Genomic DNA, 21,717 nt, shown 5'->3' with positions numbered 1-21,717 from the left:
GGTTAGCCTCTAAATATGTGGAAGGCAACCTAATTGAGGATTATTGATGAAATATTGGAGTTATCATTCCCAACCCTCTCTCTTTCCTCCAACGGTATCCAATCTTGGACGTCATCTTCATCCTCCCTCAATTTGACCATGCCCCATTGTCTCTCAAGGATCGGTTCACTCTCTCCCCCTTCATCTAGCTTACTACTCTACCCCACCACCATAGTCACCATCTTCCACAAAACCTAACCATTATTTTTCTATTCCAGTACTCACGTTCCTCATGCCACCATCTAACCCGAGGTCAATATTTTTCCTATAACTTTTGATCTACAAGTCCGATCAATGTGATCTCAGTTACATTGGATTCCTTACTTCAAGAGGAACAATTTATCTAAGTTACATTTGTCAACCAAACAAGTTGTCACTAGTTGATTTCACATGATTCCCAATGATGCAATCCGATGCATAATAACCAAGTATTTGAAGGGAGACTTACGAAAAAATAACTATGGGATTTCCCTACATGTATTAGAGAGAGATATTCTCAAAATTGATGCAAATGTAATTTTGATATTTTTTAAAATGAGAGATACTCTCAGAATTAGTGCAAGTATAATTTTGGTATTTTAATTTTTTTAAATTAGGTATAGTGGCGAAGAAAGGGCAGGAGCGCAAAAACAAAAAATGATATTCGTTTTATAGTATGCCCAATAGTTTGAAAAATATTTTCTTTTCTTTTCTTTTCTTTTCTTTTTTTGGCAAGGAGGATTGTAGATTGGTCTCCATGTAATTGCTTTTAAAAAATATATCAACTGGACTTTGATTCTGCGAAGATATTTTCAATTATTTAATATAAATAAAGAAAGTCGTCAAAATGTTCTTACCATTAGTATTGTACTGAATCCGTTTGTTTCTCTCTCTTTAAAAAGACTTTACATATATATATACACACAATCGCCTACTCTTGTAAGCTTCCCATAGCAGAGAAGTAATATTATCTCAATGGAGACATGGAATCTCATCCTCCTCTCTGTCTCTCTTCCCCTAATCCTGACATACCTTGTAGGCCACTACAGCCTCTTTTCCAAACAAGGCAACAATTCCAAAGTCCCTCCCGGGCCCAAGACCTTACCCATAGTAGGTAGCCTCTTCTATCTCCGGGGATCCTTCTTGGATCTCGGCCCGACCCTCCGCCGCCTCGCCGACACCTACGGCCCTGTCATCACCCTCTACATCGGCTCGCAGCCGTCCGTCTACATCACTGATTGCGACGTCGCTCACCGAGCCCTCGTAGACCACGCCGCTGCTTTTGCCGGCCGGCCGCCTCCGCTCGGCGCCAACCACGTCTACAGCAGCGGTGGCCGCAACATCAGCTCGGCCGCCTATGGCCCGTTGTGGCGCCACCTCCGCCGCAACCTCACCGCCGGCGTCCTCCATCCTTCCCATGTCAAATCTTTCGCCCGCGCCCGCGAGCTCGCCGTTAATTCTCTTGTCAAGAACATCAAATCTGAGGCAATTGATAGCGGAGTCGTTACCAATGTCGGGGATAAGATTCAGCACGCCACGTTCGACTTACTGGTTACTATGTGCTTCGGGGAGGAAGTCTCAGAGGAGGTGGCAAAAACCGTCGAAGGCGTTCAGCGCGAGCTCGTCGGCATGGCTTCGCAGATCATCGTCTTCGACATCTGGCCAACCGCCGCAAAGCTTCTCTTGTGGAGGAGGTGGAGGAGGTTCTTGGACATCCGCCGCAAGCAAGAAGAGATCATGATTCCAATAATAAGAGCTCGTCGAGAAAAAAACATAGATCTCGACAAAGACGGACTCATTATTACTTACCTCGACACGGTTCTGGATCTCGATCTCCCGAGCGAGGGAGGGAGGAAGCTCGACGAGGGAGAGATCGTAAGCCTTTGCTCGGAGTTCTTGAACGGCGGCACGGATACCACCTGGACGACTTTACAGTGGATCATGGCGAACCTCGTCAAGAACCAAGACGCGCAGAGGAGACTGTACAACGAGATCGCGGAGTTCGCGTCGTCGGAGGGGAGGATCGAGCCGGAGGAGACGCAGAGGATGGCATACCTGAAGGCGGTGGTCTTGGAGGGCTTGAGACGGCACCCGCCGGCGCCGTTCTTGCTCCCGCGAGCGACGGCGGAAGAAGTGTCTTTGGACGGGCACGTGATACCCAGGGGGGCTCTGGTGAATTTTACGGTGGCGGAGATGGGGCGGGATGGAAAGGTTTGGGCGGAGCCGATGGAGTTCAGGCCGGAGAGGTTTTTGGTCGGAGGGGAGGGGGAGGGGGTGGACGTGACGGGGAGTAGGCACATCAAGATGATGCCTTTTGGGGCCGGAAGGAGGTTGTGTCCTGGGTATTCGCTGGCTTTGGTGCATCTCGAGTATTTTGTGGCCAACTTGGTCAGGGAGTTCGAGTGGAAGGGAGTGGAGGGCGAGCAGATGGATCTCACTGAAAAGTTGGAGTTTACTGTGGCTATGAAGAATCCACTGCGTGCTGTTGTAGTTCCGAGAAACGAAAGTAGCAAGTGATATCTACGAGTAGTGAGTGCTCTTTTATGCTGTTGGGGTTAGTGATTATGTAGTAGTTATCTTGCTTATGAATTATAGTAGATTATGGATTCCGGAGTAGTTAGTTTGTTGTTGGAATAATCTCAGTTTGTTTTATGCGTTTGAATGCATCACAGCGTTTGAACACTATAATCTGAGAGCATAAGTGCAGTTTGGGCACCCGAGATTAGAAGAGCAGTTTGAGCATTTGAATGTCCTAGCTTGGCGTTCAAACGCCATAGCCTGAGAGCAGAACAGTAGCATAGGCGTTCGAACGGCCCAATCCGACGTTCGAATGTCGTAACCCAAGAACATAATAGCAGCATAGGCATTCTAACTGCTGATAGTTGGGTTTATTTCGTATTAAAGTTTTTTATTAATTTTTGGATGTATGGCTAGCTTCTAAATGTGTGGAATGGTAGCTATTTTGATATTATTGAATATTTGGTCGTTCGGTTCAATCTAGGCATGTGCCAATCTTCTCCCTCATCTTTTCCCCTTAGTATCCACACTAAGATTTCTCCTACGGTTGAGGCTACACCTCCCGTCGCTTCTTCCTCCTCAGTCCAACGATCAGTTCCACTTGAAAGCCCCTTCTCCCCTCCTCAACTTGCTCAAGGTACTGTCCTATCCACCACAATCATTTATCACTAATACAATTCGGATTTCACCGATGTCATCTCGAGCATGGATACACTTTAGGGGTGTCTTTTATTCTTGTTTTAGTATTTATTTCAAAAAAAAAAAACATTTGTGAACGCCTATATGTCGTGTTGGAATGCGGGTGGGGTGTGTTCGAACGCGTTTGTGACTGCCTGCATCAGGTTCGCAAATATAGACAACGCAAAATATGCGTTCGAACGCGATCGACGAAAATCTACTGATTTAGGGTTAATAATTGTCATTTTTAAATTAAAGGTGTGGATGGCAACCATGAAATCATTATTGAATGAATTGAGTTTTGCTCTTGTCCCCGGACGGCGCCTCTTCTAACCCCCCTCGACTGGCCACTCACCCTAGTCCCTTATGGGCGACTCACTCCTCCCCATTCTTCCAATCTATCTATTACCTTGCCCTAACCCCTACCATCACCCATAACCCTTCCACCTCCATGTATTCACCGGTGCCACCCATTACCGCCGGTCCACAACCATCTATCATCACGTAGGATCTCGTGCTTCCATCCACGGATCTAAAGGACTTCTTGATGTCCATCTACTGATAAGATGATATCTAGATATCTCCCCGTTCGATTCACCTAAAGCTAGATTCGTTAGAAAGCTCTTTTCTGGAGTTACAACATATCAAAATTTCACATCGATCTGACAGCTACATCTTTCAAAATCTATTTTCAAATTTCCATGTCAGATCCTATCCAGATTTGAAAATTGGGGGAGATCGAGTCTTGGCCTAAGAGGAGATCATATCAAGTTGGTATCAGAGCCACCGTGGCTCGGACATGCGCTTCCTATGACGACAACCAGAGCCATGGCTGCACGGCGAGATGAGTAAGATGAGATTTCCCCAATAGAGGAGGGAGAAACTGTAACGCCCCCGTCCCGGCACGGCACGTGCACGCCCCCACGCCCACACGGCACGTGCGGCGCACCGATAGGTTAGGCGGGGCCCGAGATGCATAGATACTCTCCTGTGCACATATAATTATGACATTATCAAATAAAACCTGCTAACTTATCCATGATCACATAATCCATCACCAAATAAATCATACTATTAACCAAATAAACTTGTTAACATATGAATATCTAAGTCCATAATAATATACATTAGACCACTACATAATCTAGTAGGACCCGCACATGCCACAACAAACCATTAAGATATAACTAAAATAACTAATACAATAGTATGCCATGATTGGACTTGTATTATACAAATCATCGTGTAATATAAAAGAGTACAAATATCACATACTAGTTCAACTCAATTTCTATATAAACTATCATCTATACCGTCTCGCATCTATAGCTCATCTCACCTTTGCTCTAAAATATTTTATCAGGATATCTCAAGTCGGTATCACGTACCATAATATCTGTGGGGGTTAAAAAAAGAAACAAAGAGAGTCATGAGTAAAAGGCTAAGTGAATAGACCTTACACCGAATCAGTGATGCCAAATAGAGAGTAAATCATGTACTAGATAATATGAATTAGAAAGTAACATGATGCCATATATGAGTATGCATATATGTATCTTTAATGACATATATATAAATAAAATCAATTCTCATGAATGAGCATATTATATCCTCAACTAAAAATATATCACATGATGAAATTATCATATAACATCACTAGAATATAACAACATATCATGTATAATAATTATGATCCAATGATACTAGTCACATCAATGATGATGCATGATGCATGCCAACCACTAGATAATCATATATGTCGAGGGCAGATATAATCCACATATCTCTCACTGTCACAATCATCCGTCTCAACTTTGAATATCATCCTATATGCTGGACTACAGTACTCAACCCCAAACTCGATACACATCATGTCACAAGCTCAGAGCATACCCTGTCATACGCTAAGAGTATCTCTATAGATAAATCATACCCTGCCATATGCTAAGGTTATCTTTGTAGATAAATCATACCCTGCCATATGCTAAGGGCATCTCAGAAGAAAGTAATCATACCCTGCTATACGCTAAGGGTATATCCATGATAGTTATACCCTGTCATACTCTAAGAGTACAACTATCAGCCATCACCATACTCTGCCATATGCTAAGAGTATGTCCAGTACCAGTCCGGACCAGATACTATTCTAGCCATCACATCATATCACATCACATCACATACACATATACTTTTATAATTTTCTATACATGATAAATCATATGCATATATTCAGTACTGCAACAAATCATGCAATTCAGGAATTTAGGTGATCAAGAAGCCAAGAGAAAAATGATGTAATGCAGACTCCAACCATGTATCCAACACATGCATACTCCTGTTAGTCTATCATATGCACACTCATAATAGAGATTATCCCGACATAAAACTATAATAGTATAATGATCTCTATATATCACCAATGTACTCATATCTCAAATCAGCCTAATCAAATACATGATAAAATATGCTTGACTGAAATCATCTCTAGATAAAGTCATATAATCATGCTGGAGGTCAAAATATGCATATACATAATATATAATATATCCTAATTTGAGAAAGACGTCTAGGGGAAAAGACTACTCACCTTCGATCAGAAAACGCAACACACGTACCCCTCACGTCCATCAATCAACTGTCACACATCACTGGCAAGGTCCACGGGGTCTCAAATAAGAGGATTGAAATCTAAAAATATTTAAGTAATATAAAATTAGTTAGTTATCTAATTTGGGATCCGTTTGTGTAACATATGATGATTTATTAGGTTTAAAATTTCTTCTTTTGTTTTTATTAAATAATTTGATCTATATGATAGATCAAATTATAATAATATTAATATGTTATTATTCCAATTGTAGATTTATTTATAAAACCATAGTTTGCTAATTATATATTAACTATATAATAGTCAATCTCTTTTGATAAAAAAAACGTAAAAGGGCTACGTGCACAATAATATAATTTAAAATACAAGCACCTATATTATATAATATTATATAATTATACTATAATTATTTTGTCACTACTACTCTTACTAAGCAAATTAAGAGTTGCATATAAAATAATCTTTACTTAATCATGTAATATAAATATTAAGTAAGCCTACTATTATATTACATGCATAATAATGTATAATAAGTTGTACATATATATACTTAATTATAAAGACATGTATTAATCTAATAAAAATATATAAAGTTAAAAATATATTTATGTACAAATATTTATAATTATAATTAACTAAAATTACACTAATTACACTTATCTAATAACCATGTTACTAAATATATCTATTCTTGAAAAATTAAACTAAAAATCTTATTTAGATTAACTAAATAACATAATTAATTTAGACATGTGTTTTATTACCAAAGAAGGTAAAACAAAGAGAGGAAAAAGGAGTAGAGGAAAAGAAGGAGAAGAAGAAGAAGAGAAGGGAAGGGAGGGAGGCTCACCTAGGCTGTGGCGGTGGCGACAGTGACGGCGATGGCGATAGCGGCAAGCCGATGTCGATAAGAGAAGGGAAAGAAAGCTCGAGAGACAAAGGTGATTGAGAGAGAGAGAGAGTAGGGTAAGAGAGAGAGAACAAGAGAGTTAGAGAGAGAGCACTAAAGAGAGAGAAGGTGGTGAGGGGTGTGGCGGTGACGACGGCGACAGCGAGAAGCCATCGACGAGGAGAGAAAGAGAGAGGTGATAGAGAGAGAGAGAAAGAGAGGAGGGTAAGAGAGAGAGAACGAGAGAGTTAGAGAGAGAAGGTGGTGAGGGGTGCGGCGATGACGACGGCGACGGCGAGAAGCCATTGGCGAGGAGAGAAAGAGAGAAGTGATAGAGAGAGAGAGAAAGAGAGGAGGGTAAGAGAGAGAACGAGAGAGTTAGAGAGAGAAGGTGGTGAGGGGTGTGGCGGCGACGATAGTGACGGTGAGAAGCCGTCGGCGAGGAGAGAAAGAGAGAGAGAAAGAAAGGAGGGTAAGAGAGAGAGTGAGAGAGGGAATGAGTGAGTTAGAGAGAGAACGAGCGAGTTAGAGAGAGAGAGCTCTAGAGAGAGACGGTGAGGGGGGGTTGCAGCGGTGACAGCAGCGACAACGGTGGTAGGTTGGCATTGGCAAGGGAAAAAGAGAAAGAGAGAGCTCGAGAGAGAGAGAGTAGCGTAAGAGAGAGCTGGAGAGAGACCTATAAAGAGGGGGAGAGAGAGAGGCAGTGGGGGGCGGTGCGGCAGTGGTGGAAGCAATGATGGTGGTAGGCCGACATTGACGAGAGAGAGAGAGATTTAGAGGGAGAGAGAAAGAGAGGCGGTGAAGGAGGGGAAGGGTGGTAGCTATGGCAGCGGTGGGGCCCACTGTAGCCACAAGCTCGTGCCATGGAACAACTTTTTTTTTATTTCTTTCTTTTGTCTCTTTTTTATATTTAATTTTTATATTATTATTATTATTGCTATTAATATTATTATTATTATTTTATTTATTTATTTTTATCTGATTATTATAGAAACGGTTGCAGGGACTTCCACCCATAGAACCGCCCGACCAAATCTGAATACAGAAGAGCCTAGCATTTATGCCATATTTGGGTCTCTTTCCGAACAGATGGCCATCAATAATCAGATGATGATGGAGATGATGTGAAAAATACGGGCGTGGCCGAAACCTTCTTCAACAAGCATAGTAATCGCAAGGCAGCATGGGGAGCCCTCCGCAACATATCCAACATCCTCCACGGCCTCCCCGTTCCCCACAAAATTAGGGGAGAGTTCAGCTATCCAACAAGATTGAGCTTTTACACCCTGACCCATGGTCAGCCGCAACGAATCGCCACCGACTACAATGGAATCCTCAATATATTGTAGCAGCTCTCGGAACCTCCACATCTTCCCATGCATCAGAGACCTCAGTGACAAACTGCGAAAGGCTAGCCACACCTTTCCCGATCCCTACAGAAACGGCGAAGAGTCTAGCTTCAAGGCATCAGTTTCCCCCAGCGAGCTCGACGGTTGGAAAGGTTCTTTCGACGTCAGAATGGAGTTCCTCGATGAGTTGACAACCATGTGAACCACTATTGAATAGAGGAAGACCACGCATGGTCGCTGGATATCCCTCATTAGGAATCCTCATCAGTGTTGAGGGAGATGATCCGGTACCGCGAGTTCTAACACTTGGGCCGCCTTACACCACCTCCCTTTACAACCATGGCGAGTCGACAACTAGGAAGAAATCACGTATGGCCTCCAGCGACCTTCCACCATTCTCCTCGATCAATCAACGGTCAACCACGACAGGCGTCGTCACGGAGATGATGTTGCCGCTCCCCGCCGAGCTACAACTCAAAGGAGAAGGCCGCAATCTTCCACCCACGGCAACACCGACCGCTAACTGCCCCGTAAAGACCTCATGGGCTGCTGCTTTTCTCACCTAAACGAGCAAAAGCTTCCTGCCATGGCTACGACTAAATGAAGAAGAAGGAGATGAAGATTTTATTTTCGCTAAACTTAGCCTTCCACAGCAGTCAACTGCCGCCACCCAAGAAGGACCTCATCGGTAGCTATTTTCGTATTCCAGACGGCCGAAGGCTCCTTGTCATTGCTACGATGGGACAGAGAAGAAAGAGATGAAGATTTCATTTTTTGGGCCAACTTTGGCCTTCTATCGCCGTCGATTGCCGCCATATCACCGGGAACCCTGCCAAAGCAACTACCAAAGGTGGTCACTACTCAGCCATGGCTGCCACGTGCTAAGGCAACTCCTATGGCAACGGCTGATGGCGAGGGAATTATGGGAGAAATATTAGGGATATCAAAATTTTTTTAAAAACCCTAAATGGTTAGAATTTCAAGATGGCTACATGATTGGGCTTAACTAAGTTGAATTGCTAGACATGAGCTAGGTTGGACCTACGAGCCAAAAGGGTCAAGTCAAGTGTGAGTCATCTCTAGACTTGGGGACTCAATTAAGTCAAATAAGGGACCTGATAAGAAACCCTCTACTTGACTTAAATTGAGTTTGCTTATACCAGGACACAATTGACTTGGATCCTAATCCAGGGAGTGGGCAAAATGATTATGAGCACAACCAACAGTCAGTTCGGCTGGTTGAACCTAACTCGAGTCACTAGGTGGACCTAATCAGGATCCACCAACTACTCGACCTCCCGAGTGCAATCGGATGCACTAGATTTCTATAGCTGAACTAACATTGAGTCAATTGGTTCGACCACCCGAGACCAAGTGGACTCAATGTGGACGGACCCGAATCCCACCTTGGGCTAACAGGAGTACAAGTATCCAAGCTCGACTAAGGATGACCCACCGAACATAGCAAGTTTGACTCGAGTCACCTTGAGGACAAGGTTGCGGAAACATAGTGGATTGATACGATTCGGACTTCACCGATGTCGTCTCGAGCATGGATACACTTTAGGGGTGTCTTTTATTCTTGTTTAGTGTTTATTTAAAAGAAAAAAAATTGTGAATGCCTATATGTCGCGTTCAAACGCGGGTGGGGTGCGTTCGAACACGTTTGTGAATACCTGAATCATATTTGTAAATACAGAGAACGCAAAATGTGCATTCGAACGCGCTCGTCTGATACGATCTTCTCTTTGGAGCTAAGGCTCTGATACCAGCTTGATACGATCACGCCTCTGGCTATGGAGCTCTGATACCAGATTGATACGATCACACCTCTAGCTATGGAGCTCTGATACTAGCTTGATACGATCTCTCCTTTAGGGCTAAAGATCGATCTTTTCTAATTCTCAGATCTGGACTAGATCTTGCACGAAACTTTGAAATAAGATCCCAAAATATTCCGCCGTCGGATCGACGTGAAATTCTGATATGTTGTCGCCCTAGAAAAGAGCTTTCCAACAAATCACGTTTCAGGCGAATCGAATCTCGAGATATCATTCGTTTAGTGGACGAACGTCAGGATGCTCTATTTTGGATCCGTGGATGGAGGCACGAGATCCTAGGTAATGGTGGATGGTGGAGGACCAGCGTTAATGGGGTGGCACCGGTGAAAAGTGATGGTGGAAGGGTTGTGGTTGATGGAAGGATTAGGGCAAGTGTTGGATAGATTGGACGAAGGGGGAGAAGAGGGCCACCCCTAAGGGACTAGGGTGATTAGCCGGACGAGGGAGGTTAGAAGCGGCGTCGCCGGGGATTGAGAGAACGGGAGCGAAGAAGACGAAGGAGGCAAGGCAAAACTCAATCTCAATAATCAATAATAATTTTGGTTGCCCTACACATTCTTTTATAGGCTAACCAACAACTCACATTAACCCTAAAAAAAAATTTTCGCCGACCGCGTTCGAACTCGCCCGACCGCGTTCGAACGCACCGAATTAGCTCTTCTGGATTTGCGAACGCGATGCAGGCGTTCGAACATGTGATCGAACGCGCCTGTCGGTATTTGCGAACGCGATGCAGGCGTTCACAGTGCGTTCGAACGCACAGTACATTCTCTTCACCACGTTCACAACCCCGTTCACAAACCGCGTTCGAACTCACTCCACCCGCGTTCGAACGCGACTTACAGAAAACTTAATTTAATGGAAATTAAACATTAAAACATGAAGCAAAAACTCTCCTAAAGTGAATCCATGCTCGAGATGACGTCGGTGAAGTCCGAATCGTATCATCGTCAGAATGCGATCGGCGAAAATATACTATTTTAGGGTTAATAATTGCCATTTTTGAATTGTTTGACTAGCCTCTAAAGGTGTGGATGGCAACCATGGAATCATTATTGAATGAATTGAGTTTTGCCCCTTTCTCCTTCGTCTTCTTCTCTCTTTTTCTCTTGTCCCCCGGCAACGCCGCTTCTAACCCTCCTCAATCGACCACTCACCTTAGTCCCTTAGGGGCAGCCCACTCCTCCTTCTTCCAATCTATCTATCACCTTGCCCTAACCTCTACCATCACCCATAACCCTTCCACCTCCACGTATTCACTGGTGCCACCCCATTACCCCCAGTCCGCCACCATCCATCATCACCTGGGATCTCGTGCCTCCATCCACGGATCCAAAGGACGTTTTGACGTCCATCTACTAATCGGATGATATCTAGAGAACCCACCGTCCGATTCGCCTAAACTAGATTCATTAGAAAGCTCTTTCGCGGGGCTACAACATATCAAAATTTCATATTGATCCGATGGCTGTATCTTTCGGGATCTATTTTCAAAGTTCCATATCAAATTTTGTCCAGATCTAAAAATTGGGTAAGGGGAGATCATATTATTCACTTTCATAACCATAACCCTAATCATATCACCATTTATCATCATCCATATTCATCATGATACTCCTTGACCTTTAGTTAGTATTTCCATCATATATTTTTGATCTATCCATCTAGTCCTTCCTTCTCTACCACCCTCATCCACCGATTGTTACGTACCGACTAGAGATGATCTGCAACAAGGGAGTGTATGCTTTGACTATGGTGAATGATGGTATATGGAGAGGGTGGAAGCAGGGATGATGGTGGTGGTGATGGTGAGGAAGATGATGGGCAGCGATGGCGATGATGAAGGGAGATTAATTTACTTCTACTCATATGTTATCTTACTCTTACTCCTAAGATAAACTCAAGGCTATAATACTTTCTCAATGTTTGGATCCCTAACAAGGAGCCCAACCCCTTTATATATAGAAGTAGGTTAGAATGAGTCCCACTAGAACTAGCCCTAAAGGCTGACACGACTCAAATTAGGATTTGCCTTAAATGCTTATATAACTTAATTGGACTTGCCTTAAAGGCTTACTTGACTTCACTAAACTTGTCTTAAGGGCTGTCATGACTTATTTCGACTTGCCTTAATGGCTCACATAACTAAACTAGACTTGCCTAAAATGCTTACATCGTTAAATAATTAAAAGATAAATAAACTCGATCAACTGAGCCCAATGTCCCCGTGAGTTGATCAGACCCAGATTACATCACTCTAATACATTTAGTTAGGATCTTTTCTTACTGCATTAGTTGTTTATTTTTATTAAAATAAAATTTTTATAGGTCGTGTTCGAATGTAATAGGGGTCGCGTTCGAATGCCCTTGCGAATGCCTGCATTAGGTTCGCAAATACAGAGAACACGAAAAGTGCATTCAAACATGGTTGGGCGAGTTCGAACGCCCGCGTTCGAACGCCTACATCGCATTCGCACATACAAAGAACGCCTTTTGTCCGTTTGAATGCGATCGGCGGGAATCCTCTAGAATTATGGTTACTTATTATTTTAGGACTTGTTGGCTAGCCTCTATATATATGTGGATGGCAGCCAAATTCATGATGCTATTGGAATATTGATTTCTTGCCTCTCTATCATCTATCTACCCTTTGCCGTTGGCAAGGTTTCTCCTAACTTCTAATCTCCCTTAACCTGTCGAGTCACCCTCTTCTTTGGGATCTCGACCACTTTGTTCCCTTCGTCTCTATCCCTTAATCACATCCACCATCCACCATCGACCTCCATCTCCATACCCATCCATAACCCTAACATCCACTCCATCCGTCACCACCATCATCACCCACGTTATTATATGTTTTTGTCATAACTGCAGTTTGAATCTATGAAGCATACAAAAGTTAGGAAGTTGCAAATCTAATCCACTTGGTTTCGTAATTTTCTGACTATAGGAGAATATTTGACGAATATTTTCTCACGGTTGAGTGGACTGCTTTCTACAATAAATTCAGATCTTAAGAAAATTATTCCATAGCCGACCTTTTGGTACAAGAATCCATCACACTCCACCACGCTTCTGACCACCTTGTCCTCAAGGTGAGAATTTTGGGAAGCGTTGCATCAACTCAAACTCAAACTCCCAATCAAATTTCCGGTTGGTCCATTGGACTACTCCATTGGTACTAGCATGATCAATCTTCCATCTACCCAAATCCTTCTCTTAGCTAGAACCCGAAGTGGCATGGGCTCTTGGTCATGTGTGACTAGATCGGGTATGTTGGCTCCAACAGCTGTCTCGGCTGCAACTCAAGCTCACAAAGCTGAAACATAGAACACTAGGTGCACTTACGAGTCAACTAGAAGATAAAGTCGGTAGGCCACAAAGCCTACCCATTTAATCACTTGGTACGGTCCAAAGTACCTATATGCCTTCCAAATCTAGAGAAGTTGAATACCAAAGTTGTAGATCTGGAGGTTGGCAATTTTATTCAACTAGTTTGATATTATTCGAATGTCTATAAAATATGCTAGGAATATTTTCCCGAAACTACACAGAGCTGGATTTAGCTAATTAAATAAAATCCTAACCTACTAAGGCTCTAACTAAACTAAATAACCAAATAAGATAATTAGACTCAATCCATTGAGCCCAATTTCCCTTTGATGTGATCCAATCTGATCTAGTTCGCATCATAACTCGTCCAATAAGTTCTCGATAACCGGTATCGAATATCGGTGATGACATTTAGTGCTCGGTAATCCATGCAGAATTGTCATGAGTTGTCGTTCTTCCTCACTTGGTGTAACAACCCAATCGTAAAAAAAATTTCATTAATTAATTAAAATTTTCATGGGCACGATATGGTCAACCACACTATGTCCGATCTAGTGCCCATGCAACTGCAAGAGCAGCTTACGTGGAGGGTGCCACGTGTAATAACCCAAGTAAGGTAGTAAAAAAAAAATTCTGGGCACAACGCGACTGGCCACGCTGTGACCGGCCTCGTGCTTAGCATGCACAGCATGTCGTGGCAGCGATGGGGGTGCCACGTACATCCACCGAGCCATGGCACTACACGTCGCGACGACACGTGGAGGTGGGACTCGGCCCACCGGCCACTTCGCCGCTGTCGCGTGACCGGCTCCCTCTTTCTCTCTCTCTCTCTCTAATATTTTTCTCTCTTTTTTCCCTCACGTTCTCCCGACCTCTTTCTTTCTCTAGCTCTCTCTCTCTCTTTCCATCTATTGCACCAGCAGTCACCGGCTGCTGGAAAAGCCGCCGTTGGCCGTCTGTCCGCCGGTGAGCCTCTCTCTCTCTCTCTTTCCTTCTCTCTCTCTCCTTCTCTCTCTCTCTCTCCCTCTTACTATTTCTCCTTATCAGTTTCCTCTCGGGACACCGGAGGTTTGAGCCGCAGGTGAGAGGCCAGCCACTGAGTGGCCACCAGCGGTCGTACCCTTCCCCTACAGCCTAACCCCCTTTCCTTTCTTTCTCCTTCCTTTTCTTCTTGTTCTTCTTGTTCTTCTTCTTGTTCTTCTTGTTCTTCTTCTTCTTCTTCTTCTTCTTCTTCTCCTTCTTTCCCCTCTCGGATTGCACTTTGCAAGAGGTGCTGGACTCGGCTCAGCACCCTGTTGCGCATGGTGCTGGGCTCGGCCCAACACCTGCTATGTTAAGGTGCTGGGCTAAGCCCAGCACTATGTAAATTTGTTATATATAATTATATATATTTATATATATATATGCATATTATTGACTACTAATTATATTTATTTATGTTATTAATTATTTAATTAATTTAGTTAATTTAATGTATTTAATTCATATGAATTAAATATAATTATATCATAGTTAGTAAATAAATCTAATTATATCATGTTTAGCAAAATACCTGTAACATAAAATACTATTTTAATCCTAGGTAGGTAATAGTAATTATTAGGGTTATGTACGTATATTCTTACATAATTATTTATAGTAACTTAATTCTTAGTTTCTTAATTATTAAAGATAATAATAGGCAGATAATTATGTTTTTAAATACACTATTAAATAATATAATTATGGTTAATAAATAACAAAACAAATATAGAAATGAAGAGTACATAATTACAACAAGAAATTATCTTTTAGCTGGGTTAATTTTAATGAATAGAAAGACTGACATTATTTGTTATAAATAATTTCAGATCCTGATCCCCCTGTTCAAGACCCTATGGACTTAGCTATCGAGGCTTGATCATTGTCGTAGCAACGTGAACGATTAGTTGTTTAATATTTGTAGTGGTGGTGAGTAGTCTTATCCCCTAGATGCCTTTCTCAAATTAGGATATATTATATCATATATACACGCATGTTTTGGCCTCCAGTATGATTATATGACTTTATCTAGAGATGATTTCAGTCAAGCATATTTTATCATGCATTTGATTAGGTTGATCTGAGATATGAGTACATTGGTGATATATAGATATGATTATACTGTTATGGTTTTATGTCGGGATAATCTCAATCATGAGTATGTATGTCATAGACTAGCAAAAATATACATGTGTTAGATACATGGTTAGAGTCGGTATTGCATCATTTTTCTCTTAGCTTCTTTACCACCTAAATTCCTGAGTTACATGATCTATTGCAGTACTACTGCATATATGCATATGATTTATTATGTATAGGAAATCATAAAAGTACATGTATATGTGATGTGATGTGATGTGATACGATGTGATGGGTAGAACGGTATTTGGTCTGGATTAGTACTGGACATACTCTTAGTGTATGGCAGAGTATGGTGATGGCTGATGATTGTAGTCTAGCGTATGATAGGGTACAACTATCATTGATATACCATTAGCGTATGGCAGGGTATGATTACTTTTTTTGAGATACCGTTAGTGTATGGCAGGGTATGATTTATTTACAAAGATAGTCTTAGTATATGATAGGGTATGCTCTGAGCTTGTGATATGATGTGTATTGAGTTTGGGGCCAGGTAACGTAGTCCAGCATGAAAGATGATATTCAGAATTGAGATGGATGATTGTGATAGTGAGAAATATGTGGATTATATCTGGCCTCGGCATATACGATTATCTAGTGGTTGGCATGCATCATGCATCATCATTGATGTGACTAGTATCATTGGATCATAATTGTTATACATGATATGTTGTTATATTCAGTGATGTTATATGGTAATTTCATCATGTGATATATTTTTTGTTGAGGATATAATATGCTCATTCATGAGAATTGACTTCATTCATATATATGTCATTGATGATACATATATTCATGCTCATACATGGCATCATGCTGTTTTCTGATTCATATTATCCAGTACATGATTTACTCTATTTGGCATCACTGATTCGGGGTAAGGTCTATTCACTAAGCCTTTAGCTCATGACTCTCTTTGTTTTCTCCTTTCCAAAAACCCAAGTGAATGAGTGGAGCAGGATACTCCCTTAGAGATCTTGCCAGTGGGTGAAGAGTAGTGTATGGTTAGTGTTTTGCGTTAGATGAGTTATTTTATTTGATGTATTAATAGACATCCTCCAAAGTGTGTCTTTATCCTTGTCTTATATTCTAGCATGTATATACTACCATGGCATATATGTTGTGGTGAAAAACTCTTGATGATGTGTTGTGGCCTGTATGGGGCTCAAGTAGGGTTATCCGTATGTTGTTGACAGTTAAACTTGTTTTATTCTTAGTTTAGATGTTGTGAATAATTTTATGATGTTGATACAGGTTTATTTGATTGTTAGTAACTAAGCAAATGGTCAGATGCCACGCACGAGCCATGTGGGCACATGCCATGCATGTGTTTAGGGTTGTGGGTGTTACACCACGTGCCCCGCCGCCGCTGCTGCAGCCAACCGATTGCAGCCAGCTAGCGCGACGGGCCTCACCGCAACTACCTCTTTATCTCTTTTTCTTCTCTCCTCTCTCTCTTTTGATCTCTTTCTCATGGATGTGCCACAACTAGAACCCACCGTCGCCAGCTCCACTAAGTGCCGGTGAGCTCCTCTCACCCCCCCCCTCTCTCTCTCACCCTGGGGCTCGGGCTCACTAGAGCGGAGCTGCTAGTGAGAGGCCGACCGCTGGCTGGCTAGTAGCGGCCGGTACCCTCCCCGCCGACCCGGGTCCGTAGTCCCCTCCCTTCTCTTTCTTCTCTTCTTCTTCTTCTTCTCCTTTCTTTCTTTTTCTTCTTTTCTCCTTTTTTCTTCTCTCTTCTTTCCTTCCTCCCCTCGTTGTTCTCCTCTCTGCTATAGTGATAGTACTGGGCTTGGCTCAACATTGTAATAGAAAATTTTCTTTCTTTTTCTTTCAAATTATTTTATTATTTACATTAAATTTAAAAATAGTTAATTAGTTTAAAGATGTATATATATACTCACTAATATAATTATTAGCTAAGCATAATTTGGACAAATATAATTAATTGTCATTATAAGTATTTTTGTATTTATAGCGTAATTACCATTATTAGATTAATGTATGTAGTTTATTAAAAATAATCAAATTATATAAGTTTCCATTAATGTTCATGTATACTTTATATATATATATATATTGCATTTCTAGCACTTACTGTTATCTAGATTAGCATAAAATAAAATGCTAAGCTATGATAATTATTTTTATATAAATAGATAATAATTATTTTATGTATAATTAGTGACTAGTTAAGTAAAAAATAGTCATTGCCAAATAATTGAATTAGACTTAGTTATTTTATATACATGTATTTTTAATTATATTATTTTATATCTGATTCTTTATATCAAAAGAGATTAATTATTATATGCCCAATATATAATTAGAATAAGGTTATCATAATTATATATATATATAATAAACCCAGTTATTTAATAAAATTTAATAAATTGTTATATTTTACACGAACGAATTCTAATTGGATAAATGACTAATTTCATGTTACTTAAATATTTTTAGATTCCGAACCCCTTATGTAAGACCTTGTGGATCCGATTAGCAATGAGTTGACTCTCAGTTGACGGATGTGACGGATACATGGTTCGTATCTTCTGATCTAATTTGAGTAGTCTTATACCGTAGACTCCTTTATCAAATTAGGATATATTATATAATTATGTACATGCATGTTTTGGCCTCCAACATGATTATATGACCTTATTTAGAGATGATTTCAATTGAGCATATTTTATCATGTATTTGATTAGACTGATTTGAGATATGAGTATACTAGTGATATATAGAGATGAATGGAGATGAATGGAGATGAATACACTATCTATACTTTATGTCAAGTTGATCTGTAGCATGAGTATGCATGTGATAGATTAGCAGGAATATGTATGTGTTAGCTATATGGTTGGAGACTGTATTGTATTATTTTCCTTTTGACTTCCTAACCACCTAAATTCCTGATATGCATGACTTGTTATAGTACTGAATATATGCACGTGATCTATCATATAGAAGGAAATGCACAAATCTCATTAATAGAAAAGTCCCAAGTAGGCACCAGGGTTAACGGTGCCTGGAGTGATGATTATGATCATTGATATGCGATATTTCATGGCCTATGTCCGAGGTCAGTTCAGTCTGTGTGCACAGACAATCGGACACTTGCCGTTCGCTAGGGCATGTGTGTGGCGAGTTACCTTCATGCGATTTCTACTAATTGGTGAGGTACCCAATCTGGATGGATTTTAATATACCCTTAGCTTATGGCAGGGTATGATTATGACTGAAATACCCTAAACATATGGCAGGATATGCTTTAAGCCTTCGGGCATATTGATGAGATCGGGTATCGGGTGTTGACTGTGTATAGTGTCTACTAAGATGATATTTTACCGACATCTCAGTAATGATCATGATGTGATTCGTTTTGTTATGATCTTTTCTTACTGCATTAGTTGTTTATTTTTATTAAAATAAAATTCCTATTAGTCGCGTTCAAACACAGGTGGGGTCGCAATCAAACGTCTACATCAAGTTCGTAAATACAGAGAACACATATTGTGCGTTCGAACGCAGTCGGGCGAGTTCGAACACCTGCATCGTGTTCGCACATACATTGAACGTCTTTTGTGCTTTCAAACACAATCGGGCGCATTCGAACGCGATTGGCGGGAATCTTCTAGTATTAGGGTTACTTACTATTTTAGGACTTGTTAGCTAGCCTCGATATATATGTCGATGGCAGCTAAATTTGTTATGCTATCGGAATATTGATTTATTGCCTCTCTATCATCTATCTATCCTAATCTCCCTCCTCCCTCTTCACCATCCTTCCACCTCTACCGTTGGAAAGGTTTCTCTTAACTTCTAATCTCCTTCGACTATCAAGCCACGTCTCTTCTTTGGGATCTCAACCACTTCGTTCCCTTCATCTGTATCCCTTAATCACATCCACCATCCACCTTCATCTCTATACCCATCCATAATCCTAACATTCACTCGACCTGTCACCACCACCATCACCCACATTATTCCATGTTTTCGTCCTAGTTGTAATTCGAATATGAGAATTGCATAAATACGAAAGTTGTAGATCACAAAGTTACGAATCTAATCCACTTAGTTTCGTAGATTTCGGACTACAAAAAGAATATCGACAAATATTTTTCTACTATACAAATTCATCATATGTCTTACTCATCCATCCACCATCCATAATTATAACTTTCATAAAAATCAGAATAGTCTCTCTGCACATATACCTTTTATATCAATCTCCTAATCTCACATATATTCATAAAAGATCAAAAATCCAAAAATATGTTATGGCTACTCAGAATAACCTTGAATCTACTAATAATAATCCTTCTGTACAAAATACATATCTCCACATTTATAAATTTCTACACTTTATCACAACATATGAACAAGTCTATATATCCAATATTAGGCTCTACAGACTATAACACCTCAATATCAATAATATCAATGCATGATTTAGTAATATCTTTTCTTATCCATTAGTCGTTCAAATAAATTGTCAATATACTAATATCACAAATTATTTCTATCAATATCGTAAGAGTATCAAAACTTAATAATCTCAATATCACAACCTAGATTTCTATCTCAACCAATTAATATCAAACTCACCGAGATCGACTACTAGCGTAACCCTAAACCAAATCGACGACTACTATACTTGATGGTTTGCTAGATCATTCTTAAACTTAAGCTCTGATACCACCTGAATTGAAATGCCCCCGCTTGGCACGGGCACGTGCACACCCACACGCCCACACGCCCACACGGCACGTGTAGTGCACGCGACAAGTCGGGCGGGGCCCCTCACGCATAGATACTCTCTTGTGGACATATAATCATGACATCATTAAATAAAACCTGCTAACCTATCCAGGATCACATAATCCATCATCAGATAAATCATACTATTAACCAAATAAACCTGTTAACATATGAATATCCCAGTGCATAATAATATACATTAAACCACTACATAATCTAGTAAGACCCACACAGGCCACAATAAACCATCAAGATGCAACTAAAACGACTAATATAAGAGTACACTATGATTCGACTTGTATTATATAATTCATCGTCTAATACAAAAGTATACAAATATCAAATACTAGTACAATTCAATTCTTATATAAACTATCATCTATATCGCCTCACATCTATAGCTCACCTCATCATCGCTCTAAAATATCTTCTCAAGATATCTCAAGTCACTATCACGTACCACATATCTGAGGGGTTTAAAAAAGAAATAAAGAGAGTCATGAGCAAAAGACTCAGTGAATAGACCTTACCCCAAATTAGTAATGCCAAACAGAGAGTAAATTATGTACTGGATAATATAAATCAGAAAGAGTATCATGTCATGAATGAGTATATGAATGTATCCTCAATAATACATAAATAAAAAATAGATAACGTGTCATGTCATAACTGATAAAATATATAATCATCGACAATGTATAAATAAATCTCCATGTCATACCATCATTATAACTCTCTCTTAAATATGACACATGATGCATGCCGACCATGACCATGCTATGATATCAAATGCAACCATATATGATGCATATTGATCACTCGATAATCAGGTAAGCAAATGATAATGAAATCATATGCATTTCTCAACATCACAATTATCACCGACATCTTGGTATAATATCATCATACTAGACCACTATGCACAGTTAACACCCGGTACCTGGTTTCAACATCATGTCCGAAGGCTCAGAGGATACTCCGCCACCCGCAAGAGTATCTCAAATATAACCATACCCCGCCACCCGCTGGGGTATCAACATCTATCCAGACCGGGCACCCACATAGTTGATAGAAACCTCGTGAGGATAACTTGCCACATATGCCTTGGCGAATGACATGTGTTCGAATGTCTGCTGCGCACACAGACTAACGACCTCAGACGTAAGGCCAATAGGATCACGACTAAGTCGAGCGATCAATCATCTCCAAGCACGCCCTGACCCCTGCGCCCACTCGGGTATCCTCATGCTTTCTATCAACTATCCTATCAATCATATTTCATGTTTTCCTTCTCAATGACAAATCATATGCATATATCAAGTACGATAATAAGTCAATGCATAACAAGAATTTAGGTGGAATAGGAATCAAGAGAAAATGATGCAATGTAGTCTCCAACTGTATCATCAACACATGCATACTCATGTTAATATATTACATGCATACTCATGCTACAGATCAACTCGGTATACAATCATAATAGTAGAATCATCTTCAATCATCTCTATATATATCACCAATGTACTCATATCCTAGATCAGCATAATCAAATGCATG

The 21,717-nt window shown here is 40.6% G+C and overlaps 1 protein-coding gene across 1 annotated transcript in view; it reads left to right on the top strand.

The window, feature by feature from the left end:
• The first annotated feature begins 993 nt into the window (after positions 1–993).
• LOC140788499 (cytochrome P450 89A2-like) overlaps positions 994–21,717 on the top strand; it is a 47,179-nt gene continuing 26,455 nt past the window's right edge. Inside the window, exon 1 of the mRNA XM_073137763.1 lies at positions 994–2,531. Coding sequence (XP_072993864.1) covers positions 994–2,531 — 1,538 coding nt within the window. The remainder of the gene's footprint in view (positions 2,532–21,717) is intronic.

The sequence above is a fragment of the Typha latifolia genome, chromosome 5, assembly GCF_019914945.1.
Source record: "Typha latifolia isolate L0001 chromosome 5, TyphaL0001v2, whole genome shotgun sequence".
Classification (NCBI taxonomy): domain Eukaryota; kingdom Viridiplantae; phylum Streptophyta; class Magnoliopsida; order Poales; family Typhaceae; genus Typha; species Typha latifolia.
Note: the sequence above shows the minus strand (reverse complement) of the source record. Positions and strands in the feature narration are given on the sequence as shown.